General features: G+C 54.1%; 1 protein-coding gene across 1 annotated transcript in view; it reads left to right on the forward strand.

The window, feature by feature from the left end:
* The window catches only part of sspo (SCO-spondin), a 67248-nt gene that overhangs the window by 40314 nt on the left and 1263 nt on the right, over positions 1–25671 (forward strand). The window contains 43 exon segments of the mRNA XM_047024158.1: positions 54–224; positions 860–1072; positions 2107–2206; positions 2337–2557; positions 3002–3151; positions 4233–4399; positions 4979–5124; positions 5285–5505; positions 5884–5919; positions 6185–6349; positions 9525–9731; positions 9822–9989; positions 10145–10279; positions 10896–11136; positions 11250–11402; positions 12559–12605; positions 12702–12872; positions 12965–13141; positions 13597–13752; positions 13877–14001; positions 14153–14289; positions 14913–14959; positions 15182–15406; positions 15626–15697; positions 15782–15871; positions 16039–16155; positions 16673–16811; positions 17400–17596; positions 17735–17905; positions 18319–18446; positions 19471–19610; positions 20189–20235; positions 20620–20669; positions 20671–20769; positions 20771–20789; positions 21404–21437; positions 21439–21504; positions 21506–21557; positions 21559–21604; positions 23095–23192; positions 23747–23807; positions 24349–24479; positions 25472–25622. Coding sequence (XP_046880114.1) covers positions 54–224; positions 860–1072; positions 2107–2206; positions 2337–2557; positions 3002–3151; positions 4233–4399; positions 4979–5124; positions 5285–5505; positions 5884–5919; positions 6185–6349; positions 9525–9731; positions 9822–9989; positions 10145–10279; positions 10896–11136; positions 11250–11402; positions 12559–12605; positions 12702–12872; positions 12965–13141; positions 13597–13752; positions 13877–14001; positions 14153–14289; positions 14913–14959; positions 15182–15406; positions 15626–15697; positions 15782–15871; positions 16039–16155; positions 16673–16811; positions 17400–17596; positions 17735–17905; positions 18319–18446; positions 19471–19610; positions 20189–20235; positions 20620–20669; positions 20671–20769; positions 20771–20789; positions 21404–21437; positions 21439–21504; positions 21506–21557; positions 21559–21604; positions 23095–23192; positions 23747–23807; positions 24349–24479; positions 25472–25622 — 5487 coding nt within the window.

Consider the following 25671-nt stretch of genomic DNA (forward strand, 5'->3'; position numbering starts at 1 on the left):
TAATTCTGTCCTTCATGACTCACACTCCCCCCCCCCCCCCCCCCCTCCTCCAGTCCATGGTTCATGGAGTCCCTGGTCGTCCTGGTCGGAGTGTGAGGGCTGTGCCGGGGTGTCGGTGCGGAGCAGGAGGTGCAGCAGCCCCCCCGCCAGGTTCGGGGGGCGGCCCTGCCTCGGGGAGAGCCGGCAGAGCCGTGGCTGCCATGACAACTCCACCGTCTGCCCAGGTCAGCTTATTATGGGCTGTGGTGTCTTTAAATACCGTGACCGTGTGTGTCATACTCTCATGTAGAAAATACTGGTACGAATCTGTCCTCCTCTCCTCCTCTCTTCCTCCTACTCCTCTCTCCTCCTCTCCTCCTCCTCTCCACCCCTCCTCTCCTCTCCTCCTCTCTTCCTCCTCCCCTCTTCTCCTCCCCTCCTCCCCTCCTCTCCTCCTCTCTTCCTCCTCCCCTCCTCTCCTCCTCTCTTCCTCCCTCCTCCTCCTCTCTTCCTCCTCCTCTCTTCCTCCTCCCCTCCTCTCCTCCTCTCTTCCTCTCTTCCTCCCTCCTCCTCCTCTCTTCCTCCTCCTCTCTTCCTCCTCCCCTCCTCTCCTCCTCTCTTCCTCCTCCCCTCCTCTCCTCCTCTCTTCCTCTCTTCCTCCCTCCTCCTCCTCTCTTCCTCCTCCTCTCTTCCTCCTCCCCTCCTCTCCTCCTCTCTTCCTCCTCCCCTCCTCTCCTCCTCTCTTCCTCTCTTCCTCCCTCCTCCTCCTCTCTTCCTCCTCCTCTCTTCCTCCTCTCCTCCTCTCTTCCTCCTCCCCTCCTCTCCCCCTCTCCTCCTCCCTTCCTCTCTTCCTCTCTCCTCCTCCGTTCTTCTCCTCCAGACTGTGGAGGAGGTCAGGGGGAGTGGGCTTGTGGGAAGCCTTGTCCTCGGTCCTGCTCTGATCTCCATGGCGACGTGGAGTGTGTGGAGTCCCCGGGGTGCGTCTCGACCTGCGGTTGCCCTGGCAACACTCTGCTTCAGGATGGCCGGTGTGTGGAGAGGGAGGAGTGCCGCTGTAAATACCACAACCACACAGCCAGCACAGGTGAGACCAGCACAGGTGAGACCACACAGCCAGCACAGGTGAGACCAGCACAGGTGAGACCAGCACAGGTGAGACCACACAGCCAGCACAGGTGAGACCAGCACAGGTGAGACCAGCACAGGTGAGACCACACAGCCAGCACAGGTGAGACCAGCACAGGTGAGACCACACAGCCAGCACAGGTGAGACCAGCACAGGTGAGACCAGCACAGGTGAGACCACACAGCCAGCACAGGTGAGACCAGCACAGGTGAGACCAGCACAGGTGAGACCACACAGCCAGCACAGGTGAGACCAGCACAGGTGAGACCAGCACAGGTGAGACCACACAGCCAGCACAGGTGAGACCAGCACAGCCAGCACAGGTGAGACCACACAGCCAGCACAGGTGAGACCAGCACAGGTGAGACCACACAGCCAGCACAGGTGAGACCAGCACAGGTGAGACCACACAGCCAGTACAGGTGAGACCAGCACAGGTGAGACCACACAGTCAGCACAGGTGAGACCAGCGCCAGTGAGACCAGCACAGGTGAGACCACACAGCCAGCACAGGTGAGACCACACAGTCAGCACAGGTGAGACCACACAACCAGCACAGGTGAGACCACACAGGTGAGACCACACAGTCAGCACAGGTGAGACCACACAGCCAGCACAGGTGAGACCACACAGGTGAGACCACACAGTCAGCACAGGTGAGACCACACAGCCAGCACAGGTGAGACCAGCACAGTCAGCACAGGTGAAACCAGCACAGGTGAGACCAGACAGTCAGCACAGGTGAGAGAGACCACACAGGTGAAACCACACAGTCAGCACAGGTGAGATCACAGAGGAGATGGTGCTTTTGCTGATGTGGCCCTCAAACTCTGAAAGTTGCCTCTGCATGCTAGACAGGCTTCCACACTATCTGGTTACAGCCTGTATTCAAACATCTTTATTCTCTGGCTTGTAACTCAGTATGAGAGTTGAATTTCTGCATCTTTTGGTTAAACTGGTATTTGTGTTGGTATGATGGTTCTTCTTCTGTGGTGCTCCAGGTGTGCTGGACTCCAGCAACACTTCCTGGGCGTGGCCAGGGGAGCCAGACTGGCAGTACATTGACCCGGGAGAGACGATCAGCAACAGCTGTCAAAACTGGTAAAACAGCCTGAAGATCACAATCATTTAGCAGACAGTCATGGGGGATTCGAACCCTGGACCTTTTGATCTGCAGTCATGCTCCACTACTGGGCTATCAGGCATCACAGTTTGTGTCTTTCACCCTCAGTTCTTGTGAGGCCGGCGTATTACTGTGTCAATCAGTGCCCGGTTGCCACGTCGACGGGGGATGGAGCCAATGGGGAGCCTGGTCGCAGTGCTCTACTTCCTGTGGGGGCGGGGCCGCATTCAGAGTCCGACAGTGTGATAATCCTGCTCCTCAGGGTGGGGGGCGGGGCTGTGTGGGCGTGGCCGAGCAACAGAGAGAATGCAACACCCACACCTGCACAGGTAAATGGTTACCTCATGCTAACACCACCCATCCCGGCTGCTGCGTGACCTTAATCGATTACACCCTTGGAAGAGTTATCATAGATGTTGGAGAGAAGTGATGACTTTGCAATGTAGCTGTAAACACACCACATAAATACTGTTAGAACTACACACTTCTGATCCTGTGATGTGGTGCTGGTTGTGATGTTATTTGTGATGCTGGTTGTGATGCTGGTTGTGATGCTGGTTGTGATGCTGGTTGTGATGCTGGTTGTGATGTGTTGCTGGTTGTGATGTGTTGCTGGTTGTGATGCTGGTTGTGATGTGTTGCTGGGTGTGATGTGTTGCTGGTTGTGATGTGTTGCTGGTTGTGATGTGTTGCTGGATGTGATGTGTTGCTGGGTGTGATGTGTTGCTGGTTGTGATGTGTTGCTGGTTGTAATATGTTGCTGGGTGTTGCAGACGCGGGGCCCTGGCAGCCCTGGTCTCTGTGGTCCGTCTGCTCGGTGAGCTGTGGAGGAGGGGAGCAGTCTCGGACACGCCTCTGCTACGCTCCACTCTGCTCTGGGGTCACCAGGCAGAGCAAAACCTGCAACACACATGTCTGCCTTGGTCAGAACCCTCTTCTCTCTCCTCTTTTTTCTCTCCTCCTCTCTCTCCTCTCTCTCCTCCTTCCTCTCCTCTCCTCCTCTCCTCTCCTCCTCTCTCTCCTCCTCCCTCTCCTCCCTCTCCTCCTCTCTCTCCTCTCTCTCCTCCTTCCTCTCCTCCTCTCCTCTCCTCCTCTCTCTCCTCCTCCCTCTCCTCCCTCTCCTCCTCTCCTCCTCCCTCTCCTCCCTCTCCTTCTCTCCTCCTCTCCTCTTCTCCTCCTCTCCTCCTCTCCTCTCCTCCTCTCTCTCCTCCTCTCTTTCTCCTCTCTCTCCTCCTCCCTCGCCTCCCTTTCCTCCTCTCCTCCTCTCCTCCATCTCCTCCCCTCCTCCCTCTCCTCCTCCCTCTCCTCCTCCCTCTCCTCCTCTCCTCCTCTCCTCCATTTCCTCCTCTCCTCCCTCTCCTCCTCTCTCTCCTCCCTCTCCTCCTCTCCTCCTCTCCTCTCCTCTCCTCCTCTCTCTCCTCTCTCTCCTCCTCCCTCTCCTCTCTCATTCTCTCTCTCTCTCTCTCTCTCTCTCTCTCTCTCTCTCTCTCTCTCTGTCTCTGTCTCTGTCTCTGTCTCTGTCTCTGTCTCTGTCTCTCTCTCTCTCTCTCTCTCTCCTTTCTCATGCTCTGTCTTTCTCTCTATTTTTCTCTGTCCCTCCCTTTCTTTCTCTGTGTCTCTTTTCGTTCTCTGTTCTCCACAGTTATTTTTGGCTCGGCGTGTCGTTAGTGATGACAAATGCTGGATCTTTAAATGAATCTGTCTCCACCTCAGCATCCATCACAGTAACCTAGAGACCAGGAAGTCTCCTCCAGTCAGAACGCCTCAAATAGCACCAGCAGCAAGATATCTGAGGCAGAACGCACATCTGACTCTTCACCAATGATTAAATCAATCTAAATATACTCGTATAGCCCCCAATTTCACAGAGGGCTTCACATACACCCATAGAACTGCCCCTCAACCAACCTAAACCCTCAAGAAAGCCAATGGTCTCTTCTGTGTGTGTGTGTGTGTGTGCGTGTGCGTGTGCGTGTGCGTGTGCGTGTGCGTGTGTGTGTGTAGAGGTGGGGTGTCCCCCAGGGCGTCTGTACAGGGAGTGTGAGCGAGGAGAGGGGTGTCCGTTCAGCTGTGCCCAGGTGAGCAGGAGAGAGGGCTGTTACTCTGACGGCTGTGAGGAGGGCTGCCACTGCCCCCCCCGCACCTTCCAGCACCACGGAGCCTGCGTACAGGTCAGCCCTGCCTCACTCTGACTCCACACTCTGACTCCACACTCTGACTCCACACTCTGAATCCACACTCTCTGACTCCACACCCTGACTCCTCACTCTGACTCCTCACTCTGACTCCACACTCTGACTCCTCACTCTGAATCCACACTCTGACTCCACACTCTGACTCCACACTCTGACTCCTCACTCTGACTCCACACTCCAACTCCTCACTCTGACTCCACACTCTGACTCCTCACTCTGACTCCACACTCTGACTCCTCACTCTGACTCCACACTCTGACTCCTCACTCTGACTCCACACTCTGACTCCTCACTCTGACTCCTCACTCTGACTCCACACTCTGACTCCACACTCTGACTCCTCACTCTGACTCCTCACTCTGACTCCTCACTCTGACTCCACACTCTGACTCCACACTCTGACTCCTCACTCTGACTCCTCACTCTGACTCCTCACTCTGACTCTTCCTAACACTTTGATAAAGAGACTGTCGTCATCTATTCAGCAGAGCGTAAGCCGCCTGTTCCATGTTGATCAGGGGCTGCCGTGTTAAGTGTGGTCCTGTGTGTGTGTAGGAGTGTCCATGTCTGGTGGACCAGGACCTGCTGGCCGACCTAAGGAGAGTGTCATCCACCCCAGGGTCGACTCTTGACCTCTACAACATCACCGATGGGGCGGAGCTCCTGCCTGGAGACACGCTGGTGCACGACTGCAGCTCCTGGTGAGACTCCTCTCTCCTCACTTAGGGTGTACTGATACGCCCTGACCCCCTCTCCTCTCTCCTCACTTCCCCCCAGATACATACATACAAACACACATACATACGCCCTGACCCCCTCCTCCCTCTCCTCTCTCCCTCCTCCCCCCCTCCTCCCCTCCAGCTCTTGTCAGCAGGGCAGGTGGAACTGCAGCCTGCAGGCGTGTCCCGTGGATGGGGGCGAGTCCCCCTGGGGGCCCTGGAGCCCCTGCTCCCTGTCCTGTGGGGGCTTGGGGCTGAAGAACCGTGCTCGCACCTGCAGGCAGCCCCCCCCAGCCCACGGGGGCCGCCCGTGCCCGGGGCCCCTCCAGGAGACGGCCTACTGCCAGGCTCCAGACTGCTCAGGTACCCTCCACCCCCAGGGCCCCGCCCTGACACCTGGCAGCACCCAGACAGGAGGGTTACCATGGGTTACCATGGGTTACCATGGGTTACCATGGGGCTGTCGCTCACTGCAGTACAGCTGTGATATGTATCAGATCTATTTATACACATACGTCTGTGTGTATCTGTTGAATACATTGGATGTATTACAAACTAACTGTGCGTGCTTATGTGTTGATATATTTTAGATATGTCTCTTTAGATCTGAAATACATATTGATTTATGTTTTTTTTTATCTGTAATATGTGTTTATATCTGTCAAATCAATGTTTAAATATCCCCTATGCATGTTTGTATCTGTTGATAGTGTAATGTATGTGTGATGTATCTGTTTCCAGTGACAGTTGCTCCCACAGGGGAACCCATCAGCCCAGGTATGTTCCAGTCGAAACACTCTAGGAAAGAGATTGGACATCTTAATGAGCCCTCCCTGGTTGCATACATGTAAAAAAGAAACATAACACTCTCTCCCCTCTCTCTCCCCTCTCTCTTTCCCTCTCTCCCCACCTCTCTCTCTCTCCCCCCTCTCTCTCCCCCTCTCTCCCTCTCTCTCTCTCTCTCTCCCTCTCTCTCTCTCTCCCTCTCTCTCCCCCCTCTCTCTCCCCCTCTCTCCCTCTCTCTCTCTTTCTCCCCGTCCAGATGAAGACGCTGGTTTCTCTCCGTGGTCGACGTGGAGCTCATGTTCTCGTTCCTGCAGCGACGCCATCTCCCCGGCCCTCAAGTCCCGCCAGCGACACTGTGAGACGCCCCCCTGTTCAGGGGACACTCACCAGGAGAGAGCCTGTAACCTGCCGCAGTGTCCTGGTAACTATTACTACCAGGAGAGAGCCTGTAACCTGCCGCAGTGTCCTGGTAACTATTACTACCAGGAGAGAGCCTGTAACCTGCCGCAGTGTCCTGGTAACTATTACTACCAGGAGAGAGCCTGTAACCTGCCGCAGTGTCCTGGTAACTATTACTACCAGGAGAGAGCCTGTAACCTGCCGCAGTGTCCTGGTAACTATTACTACCAGGAGAGAGCCTGTAACCTGCCGCAGTGTCCTGGTAACTATTACTACCAGGAGAGAGCCTGTAACCTGCCGCAGTGTCCTGGTAACTATTACTACCAGGAGAGAGCCTGTAACCTGCCGCAGTGTCCTGGTAACTATTACTACCAGGAGAGAGCCTGTAACCTGCCGCAGTGTCCTGGTAACTATTACTACCAGGAGAGAGCCTGTAACCTGCCGCAGTGTCCTGGTAACTATTACTACCAGGAGAGAGCCTGTAACCTGCCGCAGTGTCCTGGTAACTATTACTACCAGGAGAGAGCCTGTAACCTGCCGCAGTGTCCTGGTAACTATTACTACCAGGAGAGAGCCTGTAACCTGCCGCAGTGTCCTGGTAACTATTACTACCAGGAGAGAGCCTGTAACCTGCCGCAGTGTCCTGGTAACTATTACTACCAGGAGAGAGCCTGTAACCTGCCGCAGTGTCCTGGTAACTATTACTACCAGGAGAGAGCCTGTAACCTGCCGCAGTGTCCTGGTAACTATTACTACCAGGAGAGAGCCTGTAACCTGCCGCAGTGTCCTGGTAACTATTACTACCAGGAGAAGCCTGTAACCTGCCGCAGTGTCCTGGTAACTATTACTACCAGGAGAGAGCCTGTAACCTGCCGCAGTGTCCTGGTAACTATTACTACCAGGAGAGAGCCTGTAACCTGCCGCAGTGTCCTGGTAACTATTACTACCAGGAGAGAGCCTGTAACCTGCCGCAGTGTCCTGGTAACTATTACTACCAGGAGAGAGCCTGTAACCTGCCGCAGTGTCCTGGTAACTATTACTACCAGGAGAGAGCCTGTAACCTGCCGCAGTGTCCTGGTAACTATTACTACCAGGAGAGAGCCTGTAACCTGCCGCAGTGTCCTGGTAACTATTACTACCAGGAGAAGCCTGTAACCTGCCGCAGTGTCCTGGTAACTATTACTACCAGGAGAGAGCCTGTAACCTGCCGCAGTGTCCTGGTAACTATTACTACCAGGAGAGAGCCTGTAACCTGCCGCAGTGTCCTGGTAACTATTACTACCAGGAGAGAGCCTGTAACCTGCCGCAGTGTCCTGGTAACTATTACTACCAGGAGAGAGCCTGTAACCTGCCGCAGTGTCCTGGTAACTATTACTACCAGGAGAGAGCCTGTAACCTGCCGCAGTGTCCTGGTAACTATTACTACCAGGAGAGAGCCTGTAACCTGCCGCAGTGTCCTGGTAACTATTACTACCAGGAGAGAGCCTGTAACCTGCCGCAGTGTCCTGGTAACTATTACTACCAGGAGAGAGCCTGTAACCTGCCGCAGTGTCCTGGTAACTATTACTACCAGGAGAAGCCTGTAACCTGCCGCAGTGTCCTGGTAACTATTACTACCAGGAGAGAGCCTGTAACCTGCCGCAGTGTCCTGGTAACTATTACTACCAGGAGAGAGCCTGTAACCTGCCGCAGTGTCCTGGTAACTATTACTACCAGGAGAGAGCCTGTAACCTGCCGCAGTGTCCTGGTAACTATTACTACCAGGAGAGAGCCTGTAACCTGCCGCAGTGTCCTGGTAACTATTACTACCAGGAGAGAGCCTGTAACCTGCCGCAGTGTCCTGGTAACTATTACTACCAGGAGAGAGCCTGTAACCTGCCGCAGTGTCCTGGTAACTATCACTACCAGGAGAAGCCTGTAACCTGCCGCAGTGTCCTGGTAACTATTACTACCAGGAGAGAGCCTGTAACCTGCCGCAGTGTCCTGGTAACTATTACTACCAGGAGAGAGCCTGTAACCTGCCGCAGTGTCCTGGTAACTATTACTACCAGGAGAGAGCCTGTAACCTGCCGCAGTGTCCTGGTAACTATTACTACCAGGAGAGAGCCTGTAACCTGCCGCAGTGTCCTGGTAACTATTACTACCAGGAGAGAGCCTGTAACCTGCCGCAGTGTCCTGGTAACTATTACTACCAGGAGAGAGCCTGTAACCTGCCGCAGTGTCCTGGTAACTATTACTACCAGGAGAGAGCCTGTAACCTGCCGCAGTGTCCTGGTAACTATTACTACCAGGAGAGAGCCTGTAACCTGCCGCAGTGTCCTGGTAACTATTACTACCAGGAGAGAGCCTGTAACCTGCCGCAGTGTCCTGGTAACTATTACTACCAGGAGAGAGCCTGTAACCTGCCGCAGTGTCCTGGTAACTATTACTACCAGGAGAAGCCTTTAACCTGCCCCAGTGTCCTGGTAGCTATTACTACCAGGAGAAGCCTGTAACCTGCCCCAGTGTCCTGGTAACTATTACTACCAGGACAGGCCTGTAACCTGCCCCAGTGTCCTAGTAGCTATTACTACCAGGACAGGCCTGTAACCTGCCGCAGTGTCCTGGTAACTATTACTACCAGGAGAAGCCTTTAACCTGCCCCAGTGTCCTGGTAGCTATTACTACCAGGAGAGGCCCGTAACCTGCCCCAGTGTCCTGGTAGCTATTACTACCAGGAGAGGCCCGTAACCTGCCCCAATGTCCTGGTAGCTATTACTACCAGGACAGGCCTGTAACCTGCCCCAGTGTCCTAGTAGCTATTACTACCAGGACAGGCCTGTAACCTGCCCCAGTGTCCTGGTAACTATTACTACCAGGAGAAGCCTTTAACCTGCCCCAGTGTCCTGGTAGCTATTACTACCAGGAGAGGCCCGTAACCTGCCCCAATGTCCTGGTAGCTATTACTACCAGGACAGGCCTGTAACCTGCCCCGGTAGGCTGTAGGCAGTAATCTGATCCCAGGAAAACTGTTATTGTTATAAACAATGGGATATTGGGAACTGTTATAAAACATGAAATGTAACGATAACGGCTTCATACACCAGACTCTTTCATCCAAAGCAACATATATCAGGGGGGAGGGATTTGAACCAGGAAACCTCTCGATTTGCAGCCAGGCGCTCTAACCGCTGAGCCCCCTCTCTGTGCCCCCCCAGGCGAGGTGTGTGAGGGTGGGGACTGCGTCAGCAGGAACTGCTCCTGGACAGAGTGGGCGGAGTGGACGGTGTGCTCGCGATCCTGCGGGGTGGGTCAGCAGCAGAGAATCCGCACCTTCCTGCAGCCCGGGGCCCAGGGAGCCTGGTGCCACGACATCCTGGGGGGCAACGTGGAGCTGCGCTTCTGCAACATCAGAGCCTGCCAGGGTGGGTCCCTCTGTTGGAGCTGTGTGGCTGGGCTACAGGAGCTAGTCCATGATCTCTCTCTGTCTTTAACTGTGTGTGTGTGTGCTGCAGTGGACGGGGGCTGGTCCCGCTGGAGCTCCTGGTCCCGGTGTGACCGGCGCTGCGGGGGCGGCCGCTCCGTCAGGACGCGCTCCTGCTCCAGCCCCCCACCCAAGAACGCCGGCCGCAGGTGTGAGGGGGAGAAGAACCAGGTGAAGCCCTGCAACACCAAGCCCTGTGGTAAGATCCTGTAACACGCTGGGAGGGGGGATTTGAACCCTTAGGACCACCAGATTTGCAGGCAAACACTGAACATCCGAGCTGTACCCAAACCTCTTTCTCAAGTCCAACTCTATCTCTTCTGCCCCCTCTCCTGCCCCTCCCGTCCCCCCCAGATGAGTCGGGCTGCCCCCCAGGACAGGAGTTTGTGGTGTGTGCCAACGCCTGTCCCCAGCGCTGCTCTGACCTGCAGCAGGGGGTCCAGTGTCAGGGGAACACAGACTGTCAGACAGGCTGCCGCTGCCCCAAAGGTGCACCTCACCTCCCCTACCTCACCTCCCCTACCTCACCTTCCCTACCTCACCTCCCCTACCTCACCTTCCCTACCTCCCCTCCCCTACCTCCCCTACCTCCCCTACCTCACCTTCCCTACCTCACCTCCCCTACCTCACCTTCCCTACCTCCCCTCCCCTACCTCCCCTACCTCCCCTACCTCACCTTCCCCTACCTCACCTTCCCTACCTCACCTTCCCTACCTCACCTCCCCTACCTCACCTTCCCTACCTCCCCTCCCCTACCTCCCCTACCTCCCCTACCTCACCTTCCCCTACCTCACCTCCCCTACCTCACCTTCCCTACCTCCCCTCCCCTACCTCCCCTACCTCCCCTACCTCACCTTCCCCTACCTCACCTCCCCTACCTCACCTTCCCTACCTCCCCTCCCCTACCTCCCCTACCTCCCCTACCTCACCTTCCCCTACCTCACCTTCCCTACCTCACCTTCCCTACCTCAACTCATCTCACCTTACATACCTCACATTCCCTTACCTCACCTTAGTCCACATTACCCTGGATTACCATCAACACATTATCGTAAATACTGTTTACTTATCGATTGTTTTTCCTTTGATGCCGTGTGTGCCCCAGGCCAGCTGCAGCAGGGTGGGGTGTGTGTGAAGGTGTGGCAGTGTGACTGTGTTGACTCTCTGGGGAACAGCTGGGCGGCAGGCAGCCAACACCAGCTGGACTGCAACAACTGCAGCTGCGCTGACGGACAGCTGTCCTGCACCAATCACAGCTGCCTGGAAGCTGCCTGCACCTGGAGCCCCTGGTCCAGTTGGGCTTCCTGCAGCGTCTCGTGTGGGCGGGGCCAGAGGACACGCTTCCGGTGAGCGAGGAAGAGGAGAGAAGGGATGACAATGGATGAGGAAATGTAGTGTAGGAAATGTAGGACTCTGATATGTGTGTGTGTGCGTGTGTGTGTGCGTGTGTGTGTCTTAGATCATTGATTCCAGAGACCAGGGAGGCCGACTGCCATTTCGAGGAAGTGCAACACAAACCATGTGAACCAGGGACCTGCCCCCCGCTGTGTGTCCATGGCGACCTGGAGCTGAGCGTGGGGGACACCTGGCTGCAGGGGGAGTGTGAGCAGTGGTGAGGAGCCACCTCACACATCTAGCATGCTGTCTGCTCCTGTCACATCTAGCATGCTGTCTGGTCCTCACACATCTAGCATGCTATCTGGTCCTGTCACATCTAGCATGCTGTCTGGTCCTCACACATCTAGCATGCTATCTGGTCCTGTCACATCTAGCATGCTGTCTGGTCCTCACACATCTAGCATGCTGTCTGGTCCTGTCACATCTAGCATGCTGTCTGGTCCTCACACATCTAGCATGCTGTCTGCTCCTGTCACATCTAGCATGCTGTCTGGTCCTCACACATCTAGCATGCTGTCTGGTCCTGTCACATCTAGCATGCTGTCTGGTCCTCACACATCTAGCATGCTGTCTGCTCCTGTCACATCTAGCATGCTGTCTGGTCCTCACACATCTAGCATGCTGTCTGGTCCTCTCACATCTAGCATGCTGTCTGGTCCTCTCACATCTAGCATGCTGTCTGGTCCTGTCACATCTAGCATGCTGTCTGCACCTCACACATCTAGCATGCTGTCTGCTCCTGTCACATCTAGCATGCTGTCTGCACCTCACACATCTAGCATGCTGTCTGGTCCTGTCACATCTAGCATGCTGTCTGGTCCTCTCACATCTAGCATGCTGTCTGGTCCTCACACGTCTAGCATGCTGTCTGGTCCTGTCACATCTAGCATGCTGTCTGGTCCTCTCACATCTAGCATGCTGTCTGGTCCTGTCACATCTAGCATGCTGTCTGGTCCTGTCACATCTAGCATGCTGTCTGGTCCTCTCACATCTAGCATGCTGTCTGCTCCTGTCACATCTAGCATGCTGTCTGCTCCTGTCACATCTAGCATGCTGTCTGGTCCTGTCACATCTAGCATGCTGTCTGCTCCTGTCACATCTAGCATGCTGTCTGGTCCTCACACGTCTAGTGGGCTGTCTGGTCCTGTCACATCTAGCATGCTGTCTGGTCCTGTCAAATCTAGCATGCTGTCTGGTCCTGTCACATCTAGCATGCTGTCTGGTCCTCACACATACAGACAGAGCATGTGGGAAGTACAGAAGAAGGTCAAAGATCAGAAGGGCGACCCGGGTTTGAATCTGCCCCTGGCCCTTTGCTGCATGTCTTCCCTTCTCTATTTATTAAATGGTTTTGTGGTTTTGCCGTCCAGCACGTGTACACCAGAGGGAGACTACTGTCAGGATGTCGACTGCAGGGGTGAGTGTTTCTGCATGGATGTGCTGTTTCTGCATGGATGTCCTGAGTGTTTGGTTTGACCCCGTCTCACCTTCGCTTCCTGTGTTCCTGGAGCAGTGGATGGTGATTGGACGCCCTGGTCAGTGTGGTCTGACTGCTCCGTGACGTGCGGACATGGATCCCAGGTCAGGACCCGCGCCTGCATCAACCCACCGCCTCGCAATAACGGCAGCACCTGCAGCGGCCCGGAGCGAGAGGCCCAGGACTGCCTCGCGCCCCCCTGCCTCGGTACGGGTGGTACAGTCCCAACCTGAGGCTGACAGAACCGCACTGTCTAACCCTAACCACACTGAGTCCCTGTACTCACTTCCTGTGTCCAGACGACCTTTGCCCCTGGTCGCGGTGGTCAGCCTGCTCCCGTAGCTGTGGGGCGGGGCTAGCGCTGCGGAGGAGGAAGTGTGTGTGTGAGGCGGGCGGAGAGATGGCCTGCCCTGCTGACATGGAGGCAGAGAGGAACAGAGAAGAGACACAGCTGTGTTACACACAACCCTGTCCTGGTGAGACCTGATAACACTGCTCTGCTCTGCTCTGCTCTACTCTGCTCTGCTCTGCTCTACTCTGCTCCGCTATGCTCTGCTCCGCTATGCTCTGCTTTACTCTGCTCTACTCTTCTCTGCTCCGCTATGCTCTGCTCTACTCTACTCTGCTCTGCTCTGCTCTACTCTGATCTACTCTACACTACTCTGCTCTGCTCTGCTCTGCTCTACTCTGATCTACTCTATACTACTCTGCTCTGCTTTACTCTACTCTGCTCTGCTCTGCTCTACTCTGCTCTACTCTACACTACTCTGCTTTACTCTGCTCTGCTCTGCTCTGTTTTATTAGGTTCTCAGTTGATTTCCTGTACACTCACATCTGCTCCGCTCTAACGGACACAACTTTCTGTTCCTGTGTGTGTGTGTGTGTGTGTGTGTGCGCGCGTGTGTGTGTGTGTGTGTGTGTGTGAGAGCAGGCTGTCCCATGTCAGGGTGGAGTGTGTGGTCAGCCTGCTCCTGTGTGTCTCAGAGGCAGCATCGCCACCGTGCTCCTCTCTCCCCGGCCACCAGGGGGCAGCAGTGCACACACCTGGACACCCAGAGCAGAGCGTGCTCTCTGGACACCTGCCACGGTCAGTCTACTACGTGTGTGTGTGTACACATGTGTGTGTGTGTTAATTTACCTTTAATTCTCTTCTGGTTTGTGTCCTTCCGTGTGTTGTCATCACCATCATTGTCTCTGTTCTTCTCCTCCAGAATGTGAGCCTCCGTTCCAGTACTCAGCCTGTGGCGCCCCCTGTGAGCAGCAGTGTGACCTGCAGGGCCAGACTGAGAGCTGTGCTGGAGGGAGCCAGTGCACACCTGGATGTTACTGCCCCCAGGTCAGCTGACCTGCTGTGCTGCTGGGGAGGGCTCGCTCTCTGGGATGTTGTCGTGTGTGTGTGTGTGTGTGTGCATGTGTGTGTTAGTGTATCCATGTTTGTATATATATATGTATGAGTGTGTGTATATCTGTGTGTGTGTGTTCCTCAGGGCCTGCTCCAGCAGAACAGGTCGTGTGTTCCTCCAGAGCAGTGTGGGTGTGTGTACCTGCAGCACCCTGCCTCAGGGCCCCCCCTGCCTGTCACCCTGTCCCCTGGGGAGGAGGTCACCCTGGGCTGCAGCACCTGGTGAGAAACACACACACACACAGAACCACACACACACAGAACCACACACACAGAACCACACACACACAGAAACACACACACAGAACCACACACACACAGAACCACACACACAGAACCACACACACACAGAACCACACACACACACAGAACCACACACACACAGAACCACACACACACAGAACCACACACACACACAGAACCACACACACACAGAACCACACACAAAGAACCACACACACATGGAACCACAAACACACAGAACCACAAACACACATTGAATTGACCCTATCGTCTGGGTCAGACAGTTGTGGGTTTAAGTGTTAATAATAATAACAATGCATTTGTGACTGGCTCTGGTGTTTTGGTCTTCAAGTTGTGTCTTCTGCAACACTAACTTCCTCATGTGGAGAGAAAACAGGAAAGAAGCGGAAAACAAAACAAAACGTTTTAGTGTCCCAGCGTGATTTAAAGATTGCCGACTGAAGGGCTCCTGTCTCATTTTATTTATAGTCCTCCCTACCTTGTAGAGGCAATCTCACGGCACTACAGGGTTTAAAATAAGCTATCAGGTACTGAATGAGGTGCAGTGAATAGGTAAATTAAGCTCCTGTTCTCCTCTGCAGCCTGTGCCACGAGGGGAGGCTGCAGTGTGACTCCAGGGAGTGTGAAGGTGAGTTCATCGCAGACAGATCCTCTCTCTGCTTCACCTTGGATTCCATCAGTGTTCCTCTTCTTTCTTAAACGTTGCTTTTGCACTTGCCTGTTCTGGTTCTCTTTGCCTCTCTTCTCTCTCTCTCCCTCCCTCTTCTACCCTCCCTCTCTCTCCTTTTCTCCCTCCCTCTCCCTCTCTCTTCTACCCTCCCTCTCTCTCCTCTCCCTCCTCCCTCCCCAGTCATCCTGAGTGAGTGGTCAGAGTGGACTCCCTGCTCCTCGTGTGTGTTGCGCCCCCTCCCCCCAGCAGAGGGCGCCTCCCTGGTGTCCCTCCAGAGGCGCTACCGAGCCTGTCTGGACCTGGACTCTGGGCTGCCCCTGTCTGTGGCGGGGCGGGGGGCAGAGGGGCAGTGCCCCGGAGAGCTGGAGGAGGAGAGGGTCTGCCCTCAGCCCAACGCCTGCACAGGTAACATCGCCCACTCACTCAGCTTTAATCCCTAGTGGTGTATAGGGAGAGAGTTCAACTCTGGATCTCTCCACCGGGCCATTTAGCAGCTGCTTTCATCCATGGACGACTATCGCACATCTTTGCACAGTTCTGCAGAAGAACACGGATCGGAAGGGTGTAGTTCTGATGGTATTTTTGTGGTCAGAGTCAAGGAACGGTGTGTGTGTTCCCCTGCAGACATGTGCCAGTGGAGTGTGTGGAGCGTGTGGAGTGTGTGTCAGGAGCCATGCAGCGGGGGGGTCAGGCACCGCCACAGGCACCCCCAGCCTCCAGGGCCCCAGCCTGCAGGGCCCCAGCCTCCAGGGCCCCAGCCTGCAGGGCCCCAGCCTCCAGGGCCCCAGCCTCCAGGGCCCCAGCCTCCAGGGCCCCACTGTGGGAGCCAGCAGACCCAGACACAGAGCTGCAACACAGGGCTCTGTCCAGGTACCTCCACCTACTCCTACTGGGAATGCTGAGTGTTCAGATGAATGTTTAATTTTGAGCAATATGCCTCCGCAAGGGATCATGGGTAATAAGTCAATGATAAGAAGCACTTTCTGTACACGGTCTCCCTGGAGACAGTGGATTGACACGTCTCTGCTGTCACCTAGGTGAGCGTTGTGAGGACAGGGGGCGGACCTTCCAGGAGAGCTGTGCCAATCAGTGTCCTCGTAGCTGCGCCGACCTATGGGAGCATGTGCAGTGTCTGCAGGGAATGTGTCACTCAGGTGAGGAGTGCTCTCTGATTGGTTCCCTGACTGCCCACTGTATTCTGCCTGTACTGACTTCAACTAAGAAAGGTTTTGAAAGTTATTTTATATATTTATATAAAAAAATTAAAAAGTTACAAAAAAAATCTAAAGAAACTTTAGATTAGATTTAAATCGAAAGATTGGAAAAAAAGCTTTTTAAGCAAGTTTGGAAAAAAAAATTCAAATAAATGATACACTTTTTTTGTGTCGTGTGTGTGAAAAAATATTTTACGAAAACACCTAAACACCTCGTGCCTAACAACTCCCCTTACCTGTTCTAAAATCAGCGCAAAACACGGCCTCTTGGGGCTAATTGCTTAAATAGACACATAGTGGAAACAGTCAACGTGATGATAATAAACATGAAAACAGAAACATGTACTCCCTTCTTTCCTCTTCTCTCTCCCTACCTCTCCACCCCCACCCCCTCCACCCCTCTACCCTCCACCCTCCACCCCCGCTCCACCCCTCCACCCTCCACCCCCTCCCCCAGGCTGCAGGTGTCCAGATGGGAGCCTGCTGCAGGATGGCTTCTGTGTTCCTGTGTCTCAGTGTCGCTGTGGCGTCCCAGCAGGCAACAGCACTCTAGAGATACCCCCCGGAAAGACTGTCACCCTGGACTGTAACACCTGGTGAGACACCTGAAAACAGCTGGATTGTTAGGAGACAGCTGGATAGCTAGGAGATAGGAGACAGCTGGATAGTTAGGAGATAGGACAGCTGGATAGTTAGGAGATAGGAGACAGCTGGATAGTTAGGAGCTGGGAGACAGCTGGATAGTTAGGAGATAGGAGACAGCTGGATAGCTAGGAGATAGCTGGATAGTTAGGAGATAGGAGACAGCTGGATAGTTAGGAGATAGGAGACAGCTGGATAGTTAGGAGATAGGAGACAGCTGGATAGCTAGGAGATAGCTGGATAGTTAGGAGATAGGAAACAGCTGGATAGTTAGGAGCTAGGAGACAGCTGGATAGTTAGGAGACAGCTGGATAGCTAGGAGATAGCTGGATAGTTAGGAGATAGGAGACAGCTGGATAGCTAGGAGATAGGAGACAGCTGGATAGCTAGGAGATAGGAGCTGGGAGACAGTGAAGTGTTGACACGTGCAGTATTCTCCTAGTAAACAGCAGGCCTCACCCCGACCACAACCCCCTCCCTCCCTCTCTCCCCTTCCCTCCCTCCTTCCTTCCTTCCCTCTCTCTCTCTCTCTCCCTCCTCAGTGTGTGTGAGAACGGCTCTCTGGCCTGCCCTGCCCGACCTTGCCCCGTCTACCAGCCCTGGTCACCATGGAGGTCCTGCTCCACTTCCTGTGGGCGTGGCCAGCGCACCAGGACACGCCCCTGCCAGGACTTCGAGGGCGGGCCTTCCTGTGAAGACTCCGTCCAGGTGGAGACCTGCGAGCTGCCGTCCTGTCCTGGTCAGTCTGACTCACGTACCTGTTTACACCTGTCAATACGTACATGCACCTAAACACACCTGGATACACCTATACACAGTAGACAGGTAGCTACCTTACATTTATCCCTCTCTTCCTCCCTCTCTCCCCCTGTCTCAGCTGGGTGTGTGTTGAGCGAGTGGTCGTCCTGGAGTGAGTGCAGTGCCTCGTGTGGTGGGGGGGTGTCACTGAGGAACAAGACCATCCTACAACCTCCTGAGCCTGGGGGCCTGGCCTGCTCCCCTCCCCTGGAACAGCACACCGCCTGTAACACCAACAGCTGTCTCCCAGGTAACACTGTAACACCTGCAGCTGTCTCCCAGGTAACACCAACAGCTGTCTCCCAGGTAACACTAACACCAACAGCTGTCTCCCAGGTAACACTATAATACCAATAGCTGTCTCCCAGGTAACACTGTAACACCAACAGCTGTCTCCCAGGTAACACTGTAACACCAACAGCTGTCTCCCAGGTAACACTGTAACACCAACAGCTGTTTCCCAGGTAACACTGTAACACCAACAGCTGTCTCCCAGGTAACACTGTAACACCAACAACTGTTTCCCAGGTAACACTAACACCAACAGCTGTCTCCCAGGTAACACTAACACCAACAGCTGTCTCCCAGGTAACACTGTAACACCAACAGCTATTATGTATGGTATGTGTATCAGAGTATCAGAGTGTGGTGTTTGTGTTGCAGACTGCCCGGCCGGCCAGGTGTTCAGCAGGTGTGCAGGCGTGTGTCCCCACACCTGTGAGGACCTGCAGCCCCAGACGGAGTGTCTCCCTGCAGCCTGCAGCCCTGGCTGCTCCTGCCCCCCCACCCAGGTACTGGTGTATTTACATTTACATTTAGTCATTTAGCAGACGCTCTTATCCAGAGCGACTTACAGTAAGTACAGGGAAATTCTCCCTGAGGCAAGTGTTACGTTCCAGGACCCCTCCCTGTTTATACTGCTTGTTTGCACTCTGTCTCTCTCAGCAAGTAGGCTGAAGTGCCTTGCCCAAGGACACAATGTAATTTGGCACAGCCTGGAATTGAATCGACAACCTTCTGATTAATAGCCCGACTTCCTAACCGCTCAGCCATCTGACCCCGCGTATATACTTTGTATGGTCTGCTGGTATATACTCTGTATGGTCTGCTGGTATATACTCTGTATGGTGTGCTGGTATATACTCTGTATGGTGTGCTGGTATATACTCTGTATGGTGTGCTGGTATATACCCTGTATGGTGTGCTGGTATATACTCTGTATGGTGTGCTGGTATATACTCTGTATGGTGTGCTGGTATATACTCTGTATGGTGTGCTGGTATATACCCTGTATGGTGTGCTGGTATATACTCTGTATGGTGTGCTGGTATATACTCTGTATGGTGTGCTGGTATATACTCTGTATGGTGTGCTGGTATATACTCTGTATGGTGTGCTGGTATATACCCTGTATGGTGTGCTGGTATATACTCTGTATGGTGTGCTGGTATATACTCTGTATGGTGTGCTGGTATATACTCTGTATGGTGTGCTGGTATATACCCTGTATGGTGTGCTGGTATATACTCTGTATGGTGTGCTGGTATATACTCTGTATGGTGTGCTGGTATATACTCTGTATGGTGTGCTGGTATATACCCTGTATGGTGTGCTGGTATATACTCTGTATGGTGTGCTGGTATATACTCTGTATGGTGTGCTGGTATATACTCTGTATGGTGTGCTGGTATATACTCTGTATGGTGTGCTGGTATATACTCTGTATGGTGTGCTGGTATATACTCTGTATGGTGTGCTGGTATATACTCTGTATGGTGTGCTGGTATATACTCTTGTGTCTGATGTCCCGCCCAGGTGCTCCACAGGGGGGTGTGTGTCGGCCGGGCAAGGTGTCCCTGCTCCCCTCTCTCCCTGCCGGGGGGCAACGCCACCCAGCCTGACCCCCTGGAGGAGGTGGCCCCTGGAACAGTAGTCATGCAGCGCTGCAATACCTGGTAGGAACATTCTCCTGGACCTCCTCACCTTCTCTACTCCCCCCCCCCCCTCCCCCGCCCCCAGTCCTTCGGCTCGTACAGTACCTCATAGTTTTCCACATGCACTTTTAATCAGCTTCAAATCGGTCGCCCTGCTGTAATGGATCGTCTGTGAGATGTAAGTCAGTTCATCTTCCAGGCTGTGATCGCTGCAGATCATCGCAGGGCTTTCAGGGGCTGACAGCTTGTCTCCTCAGCTGTCACCTCCTCCCTAAGCTCTGGTGTCTGGTGTCTCCTGGAGACAGTTTAACCCTCTGACTTGTTTTCTCACTACCCCCCCTGACCACTATTTGTCCTAATCTACCTCCATCCTTCTTTCATTTACTCTCATTCTCTCTCTCTTACTCTCTCTCTAACACTGTCTTCTCCCCCCCCCTCCCCCCTCCTCTCTCTCTATCCCCCCACCCCACCCCTCTCTCTCTCTCCCCCCACCCCCCCCTCCCCTCTCTCTCTCTCACCCCCCCTCCCTCTCTCTCTCTCTCTCACCCCCCCCCCCCCCCTCCCCCCCTCCCCCCCCCCTCTCTCTCTCTCTCTCCTAGTGTTTGTCGAGCTGGAGTGTTTAACTGCACGACGGATGTCTGTGCTGGTGAGTGTTGAAGCTCCAGAGGCCAGAGGCAGTATCATTACTGCAACACTGTTCTGGAACCATCAACTTATCCAGCCTTCTGCTCTGGCTTGACAATACAATAAAACAATATTAGTTTATAGAATCAAGATACAGTACTCTCTGCTGCCAGTGGGGGCGCTGTGACTGCATGATCATGTTGCCGTGTGCATGATGACCCATCAGAAACCTCTCTGTATTTCTCTCTCAAACTCTCTCCTCTCTGTTCCATATCTGACTCTCCTTTCCATTTCCATCTTTCCCTCCTCCCCCCCCCTCCTCCTCCCCCCCCCTCCTCTCCTCCCCCCTCTCCCTCCTTCCCCCTCCTCCTCCCCCCTCTCCCTCCCTCCCCCCTCCTCCCTCCAGTGGACTGTGAGTGGGCCGTGTGGTCGGCGTGGGGGCCCTGTTCAGTGAGCTTGTGGTTCTGGCCAGCGTGGCTCCAGCAGGAGCATCCCTGCGGCCCCCGCCCTGTACGGAGGACAGGAGTGTGAGGGCCCCAGCCAGCGCTCCCACACCCTGCACCGCCCCCGACTGTGGTGAGTAGGGCTGGGGGCCGGGGCTGGGGGCTGGGGGCTGGGATGGGGATGGGGATGGGGATGGGGATGGAGCTGGGGATGGGGCTGGGGATGGGGATGGGGATGGAGCTGGGGATGGGGGATGGAGCTGGGGATGGGGATGGGGATGGAGCTGGGGGATGGGGATGGGGATGGGGATGGGGATGGAGCTGGGGATGGGGATGGGGATGGGGGATGGAGCTGGGGATGGGGATGGGGATGGGGATGGAGCTGGGGATGGGGCTGGGGATGGGGATGGGGATGGGGATGGAGCTGGGGATGGGGATGGAGCTGGGGATGGGGATGGGGATGGGGATGGGGATGGAGCTGGGGATGGGGATGGAGCTGGGGATGGGGCCGGGGATGGGGATCGGGATGGGGATGGAGCTGGGGATGGGGATGGGGCTGGGGATGGAGCTGGGGATGGGGCCGGGGGATGGGGATGGGGCTGGGGATGGAGCTGGGGATGGGGATGGGGATGGAGCTGGGGATGGGGATGTAGGTCTAGGACTAGGACTAGGACTAGACCTTATTGTCATTCTGAATCTGTGCTCTTCCACCTGTCCTCTGTCTCACCCCTCCTTCTCCTACCCCAGCGTGTCCCAGTGGGGAGCGATGGAGGAGGGAGGCGGGCCCAGGTGTGTGAGCGGACCTGTGTGGAGATGTACCAGAGCACCCCCTTCACCTGCAGCCACGCCCCAGGGCTGTGTGTGTCAGGATGGCCTGTACCGCAACACACACGGACACTGTGGTCATCCCTGCCCTCTGCCCCTGTGAGGAGGGGGGGCCAGCTGCTGGAGGTACACGCACACACACACACACTCACACACTCACACACACACACACACACACACACACTCACTCACAACACATGTTATACAAACACACATACAATGTGTACAGCCACACACACACACACAAAAGACAGCGTAATCGAGCCGCCAGCCAGGTTGGAGCCCATTGTTCCGTCCTCCATTAGTGGCTCTCCCCCTGACCCCTGCAGCAGCTGTATTCACCTGCTGTGTTTACCTGCCGTGTGTCAACACACTGGGAGGATCCATCCTGCTGGACCTGACCTACTCGGGTCACCTGACCTCCTCGGGTCACCTGACCTCCTCGGGTCACATGACCTCCTCGGGTCCCCTGACCTCCTCGGGTCACCTGACCTCCTCGGGTCACCTGACCTCCTCGGGTCGAAATGACCTTGGGTCTCCTGACCTCGGGTCACCTGACCTCGGGTCACCTGACCTTGGGTCCTGCTGTCCACACAAAGACCCTGCCGCTCGGGCTCCGCATGTATAATGCAGGAGCTGCCTAACAGCAGTGCTGCTGTCAGAGACAGGCTGGTCTGCGCCCCCTCCCAGGAGGAGCACTCTGGACGAGAGTTATTAAAGGATCAGGCCTGACAGTGGATAGGGTTAACCTCTCTCTCTCTCTCTCTCTCTCTCTCTCTCTCTGTCTCTCTGTCTCTCTGTCTCTCTGTCTCCTCTCTCTCTCTCTCTCTCTCTCTCTCTCTCTCTCTCTCTGTCTCTCTGTCTCTCTGTCTCCTCTCTCTCTCTCTATCTCTCTCTCTCTCTCTCTCTCTCTCTCTGTCTCTCTGTCTCTCTCTCTCTCTCTCTCTCTCTCTCTCTCTCTGTCTCTTTCTCTCTGTCTCTCTGTCCTCTCTCTCTCTCTCTCTCTGTCTCTGTCTCTGTCTCTGTCCTCTGTCTCTGTCTCTGTCCTCTCTCTCTCTCTCTCTCTGTCTCTCTCTCTCTGTCTCTGTCTCTCTCTCTCTCTCTTTCTGTCTCTCTCTCTCTGTCTCTGTCTCTCTCTCTCTCTCTCTCTCTCTCTCTCTCTCTCTCGTGTATGAGTGTGTGTTACAGGCAGAGATGGGAAGTAACAATTACAAATACTTTGTTGCTGTACTTAACAAGATTTTTTTTCTGGTATCAGTACTTTACTTCACTCTTTGTCGGACAACGTTTTACTTTCACTCGTTACATTTACATACATTTTAACATATTTACATACTTACACAAATATCTGTGCTTACTTTCAACTACTACTTTGTACAATATTATTTATTGTCATCACACGCCTTTTTTTCATGTCCTGGTTATCATACACAACCAAACATAAGCTTTTTCTAAACTTTTTTATTTTTTATATTTGAAAGGTTGAAAGAATATTGACGAAAAAAGTTTTGAAAGTACATTTGAAAAAAGTTTGGATTGTTTTTGGGAGAAACATGAGTATGTGTACTTCTATTTGAGTGAAGGATGTGTGTACTTTTGTCACCTCTGGTTCCAGGCTGGCTCTGAGTGGGATGAGGGCTGCCTGGTGTGTCGCTGTGTGAACGGGAAGAAGCTTTGCCAGTCCAGATGCCCTCCACTACACTGTAACCAGGTGAGGACACCCAAGTTCTCTGATCCCGGCTAGTCTTGTTCTGTGTTGAAGGAGCGTGTGGGATGCTGTCCAGGATAGACTGAACAGGATCTCAGTCCTCTATTCAACATCCTCCAAACCTCGGTTCGATAACTGTCACTGCTCGATAAACACTCCCCTTCACACATCATCCCTCATGAATATACTCAAGCTACTTTAAAATCACACTCTTTCACCTCACTTCCTGTTCACATCCCTGGCCTTCCCCCACTTCCTGGGTTTGGAGCAGTGCATTTTGGGAGAGTGAGTCCTGGGGTGGGGCAGTGTTGGAGGCTGCAGTAGCCTCACAGCCAGAGGAGCTATTCTGAGAGCAGGGCAGGGTAGGGGACACCATGACTTTGACAAAATGCTACTCTATCTGTCACTACTTCTCTCATCTCTGCTGTGCTTCCAACTGCTGCTGTCCTCCTCTCTCTCCTCTCCTCCACCCCCTCCACTCTTCCTCTCCTCCTCTCTCCTCCTCTCTCCTCTCTTCCTGTTTCCTCTCCTCTCCCCACCTCTCCTCCTCTCCTCAGGAGGAGGTTAAAGTGGAGGATCCTGGCAGTTGCTGTCCAGTCTGCAGGAAGGAGTTTCCTGGTGAGTCTAGAATTCCTACAACTGCTGCATTTCATTTGATGTAAAACACATGTTTTCTTTTGTATATAAAACAGAGTATGATGCTCATGTTGTGAGAGATGGTGTTTTGAAGTCCCCATTAGCGTTTAGCTTCATTTCCCAGGCAGAGAGGTGTAGAACGGCTCAATTTGTGAGGGGGCACGACAAAGTCATTGTGCCTGTGTAGCTCCCTCTCTCTCTCCCTCCCCCCTCTCTCTCTCTCTCTCTCTCTCTCTCTCTCTCTCTCTCTCTCTCTCTCTCCCTCTCCCTCTGTCTCACTACTCTCTCTCTCCTTCATTCCCCACAGAGCAGAGTCTTGTTAACTTAAATACAAAACCTTCTTTTCTTCTCCAACCCGTCCTGCCCCCTCATTCTTCACATTGTCTGCTCTCATCTCTCCCTCACTCTTTATCTCTCCCCTGGCCCATTTCTCTTTCGCTATTTCGACTCTCTCTCCCTCCCTCTCTTGCTCTCCTTTATCTCCCCCTCCCCTTAATCCCTTACCCCCCCCCCCTCTCCCCAGGTGATCCAGTGCCAGAATGTCGCCGCTTCACTGAGGTCAGAAACATCACCAAGGGAGACTGTCGTCTGGACAACGTAGAAGTGAGCTTCTGCAGGGGCCGCTGTTTGTCCAGGACTGACGTCATCCTGGAGGTGAGCTAACCCTAACCCACACACAGGCTGGAGCTAACCCTAACCCACACACACAGGCTGGAGCTAACCCTAACCCACACGCAGGCTGGTCTGGGGTCTGTAACACCCAGGAGCATATCTCAGATCAGTGTCTTAACGTCAACCCTTACCTGGCTGACATCACTCAGAGATGATGACTGATGTTCTCCCACCTCAGTAGTGTACTATCTCCTACCTCAGTAGTGTACTATATCCTACCTCAGTAGTGTACTATCTCCCACCTCAGTAGTGTACTATATCCTATCTCAGTAGTGTACTATCTCCCACCTCAGTAGTGTACTATATCCTACCTCAGTAGTGTACTATATCCCACCTCAGTAGTGTACTATATCCTATCTCAGTAGTGTACTATATCCTATCTCAGTAGTGTACTATCTCCCACCTCAGTAGTGTACTATCTCCCACCTCAGTAGTGTACTATATCCCACCTCAGTAGTGTACTATATCCTACCTCAGTAGTGTACTATCTCCCACCTCAGTAGTGTACTATATCCTACCTCAGTAGTGTACTATATCCCACCTCAGTAGTGTACTATATCCTACCTCAGTAGTGTACTATATCCTACCTCAGTAGGTCCTGAACCTGTTTCTTCAAGGCCACTTCTCATGTAATCAGGGACCACCCTAGCCTGTTTCCTCTGTGGAAACAAGCAGAGTCTCTGAGTGCACATTGTTGTTGATTAAGTCAAAATAATCTTGAGCCAAATGTGTCCTTACCTCCCGTTACCATGGAAGCGGCCGGCAGCTCAGACAGCTGGTGATTGGACAGTTTTGGACGGAGGTTTAAGCAAAGCTGAACTCATGACATGCATCCCCTCCTTCTCTTTCTCTCTCTCTCTCTCTCTCTCTCTCTCTCTCTCTCTCTCTCTCTCTCTCTCTCTCTCTCTGTCTCTCTGTCTCTCTCTCCATTCTCTCTCTCTCCCTCCCTCTCCTCCTCTGCCCCCCCCCCCCAGGAGCCCTACCTCCAGGCGGTGTGTGACTGTTGCAGCTACAGGCTAGACCCGGAGCGCCCGGTGCTGTTCCTCAGCCTGCAGTGTTCTGGAGGAGAGAGCGAGCCGGTCGTCCTGCCAGTCATACACAGCTGCGAGTGCACCAGCTGCCAGGGTGGGTGGCACACACACAGAGACATGCACACACACACACACACACAGAG

Source organism: Hypomesus transpacificus, chromosome 8, assembly GCF_021917145.1.
Source record: "Hypomesus transpacificus isolate Combined female chromosome 8, fHypTra1, whole genome shotgun sequence".
NCBI lineage: Eukaryota > Metazoa > Chordata > Actinopteri > Osmeriformes > Osmeridae > Hypomesus > Hypomesus transpacificus.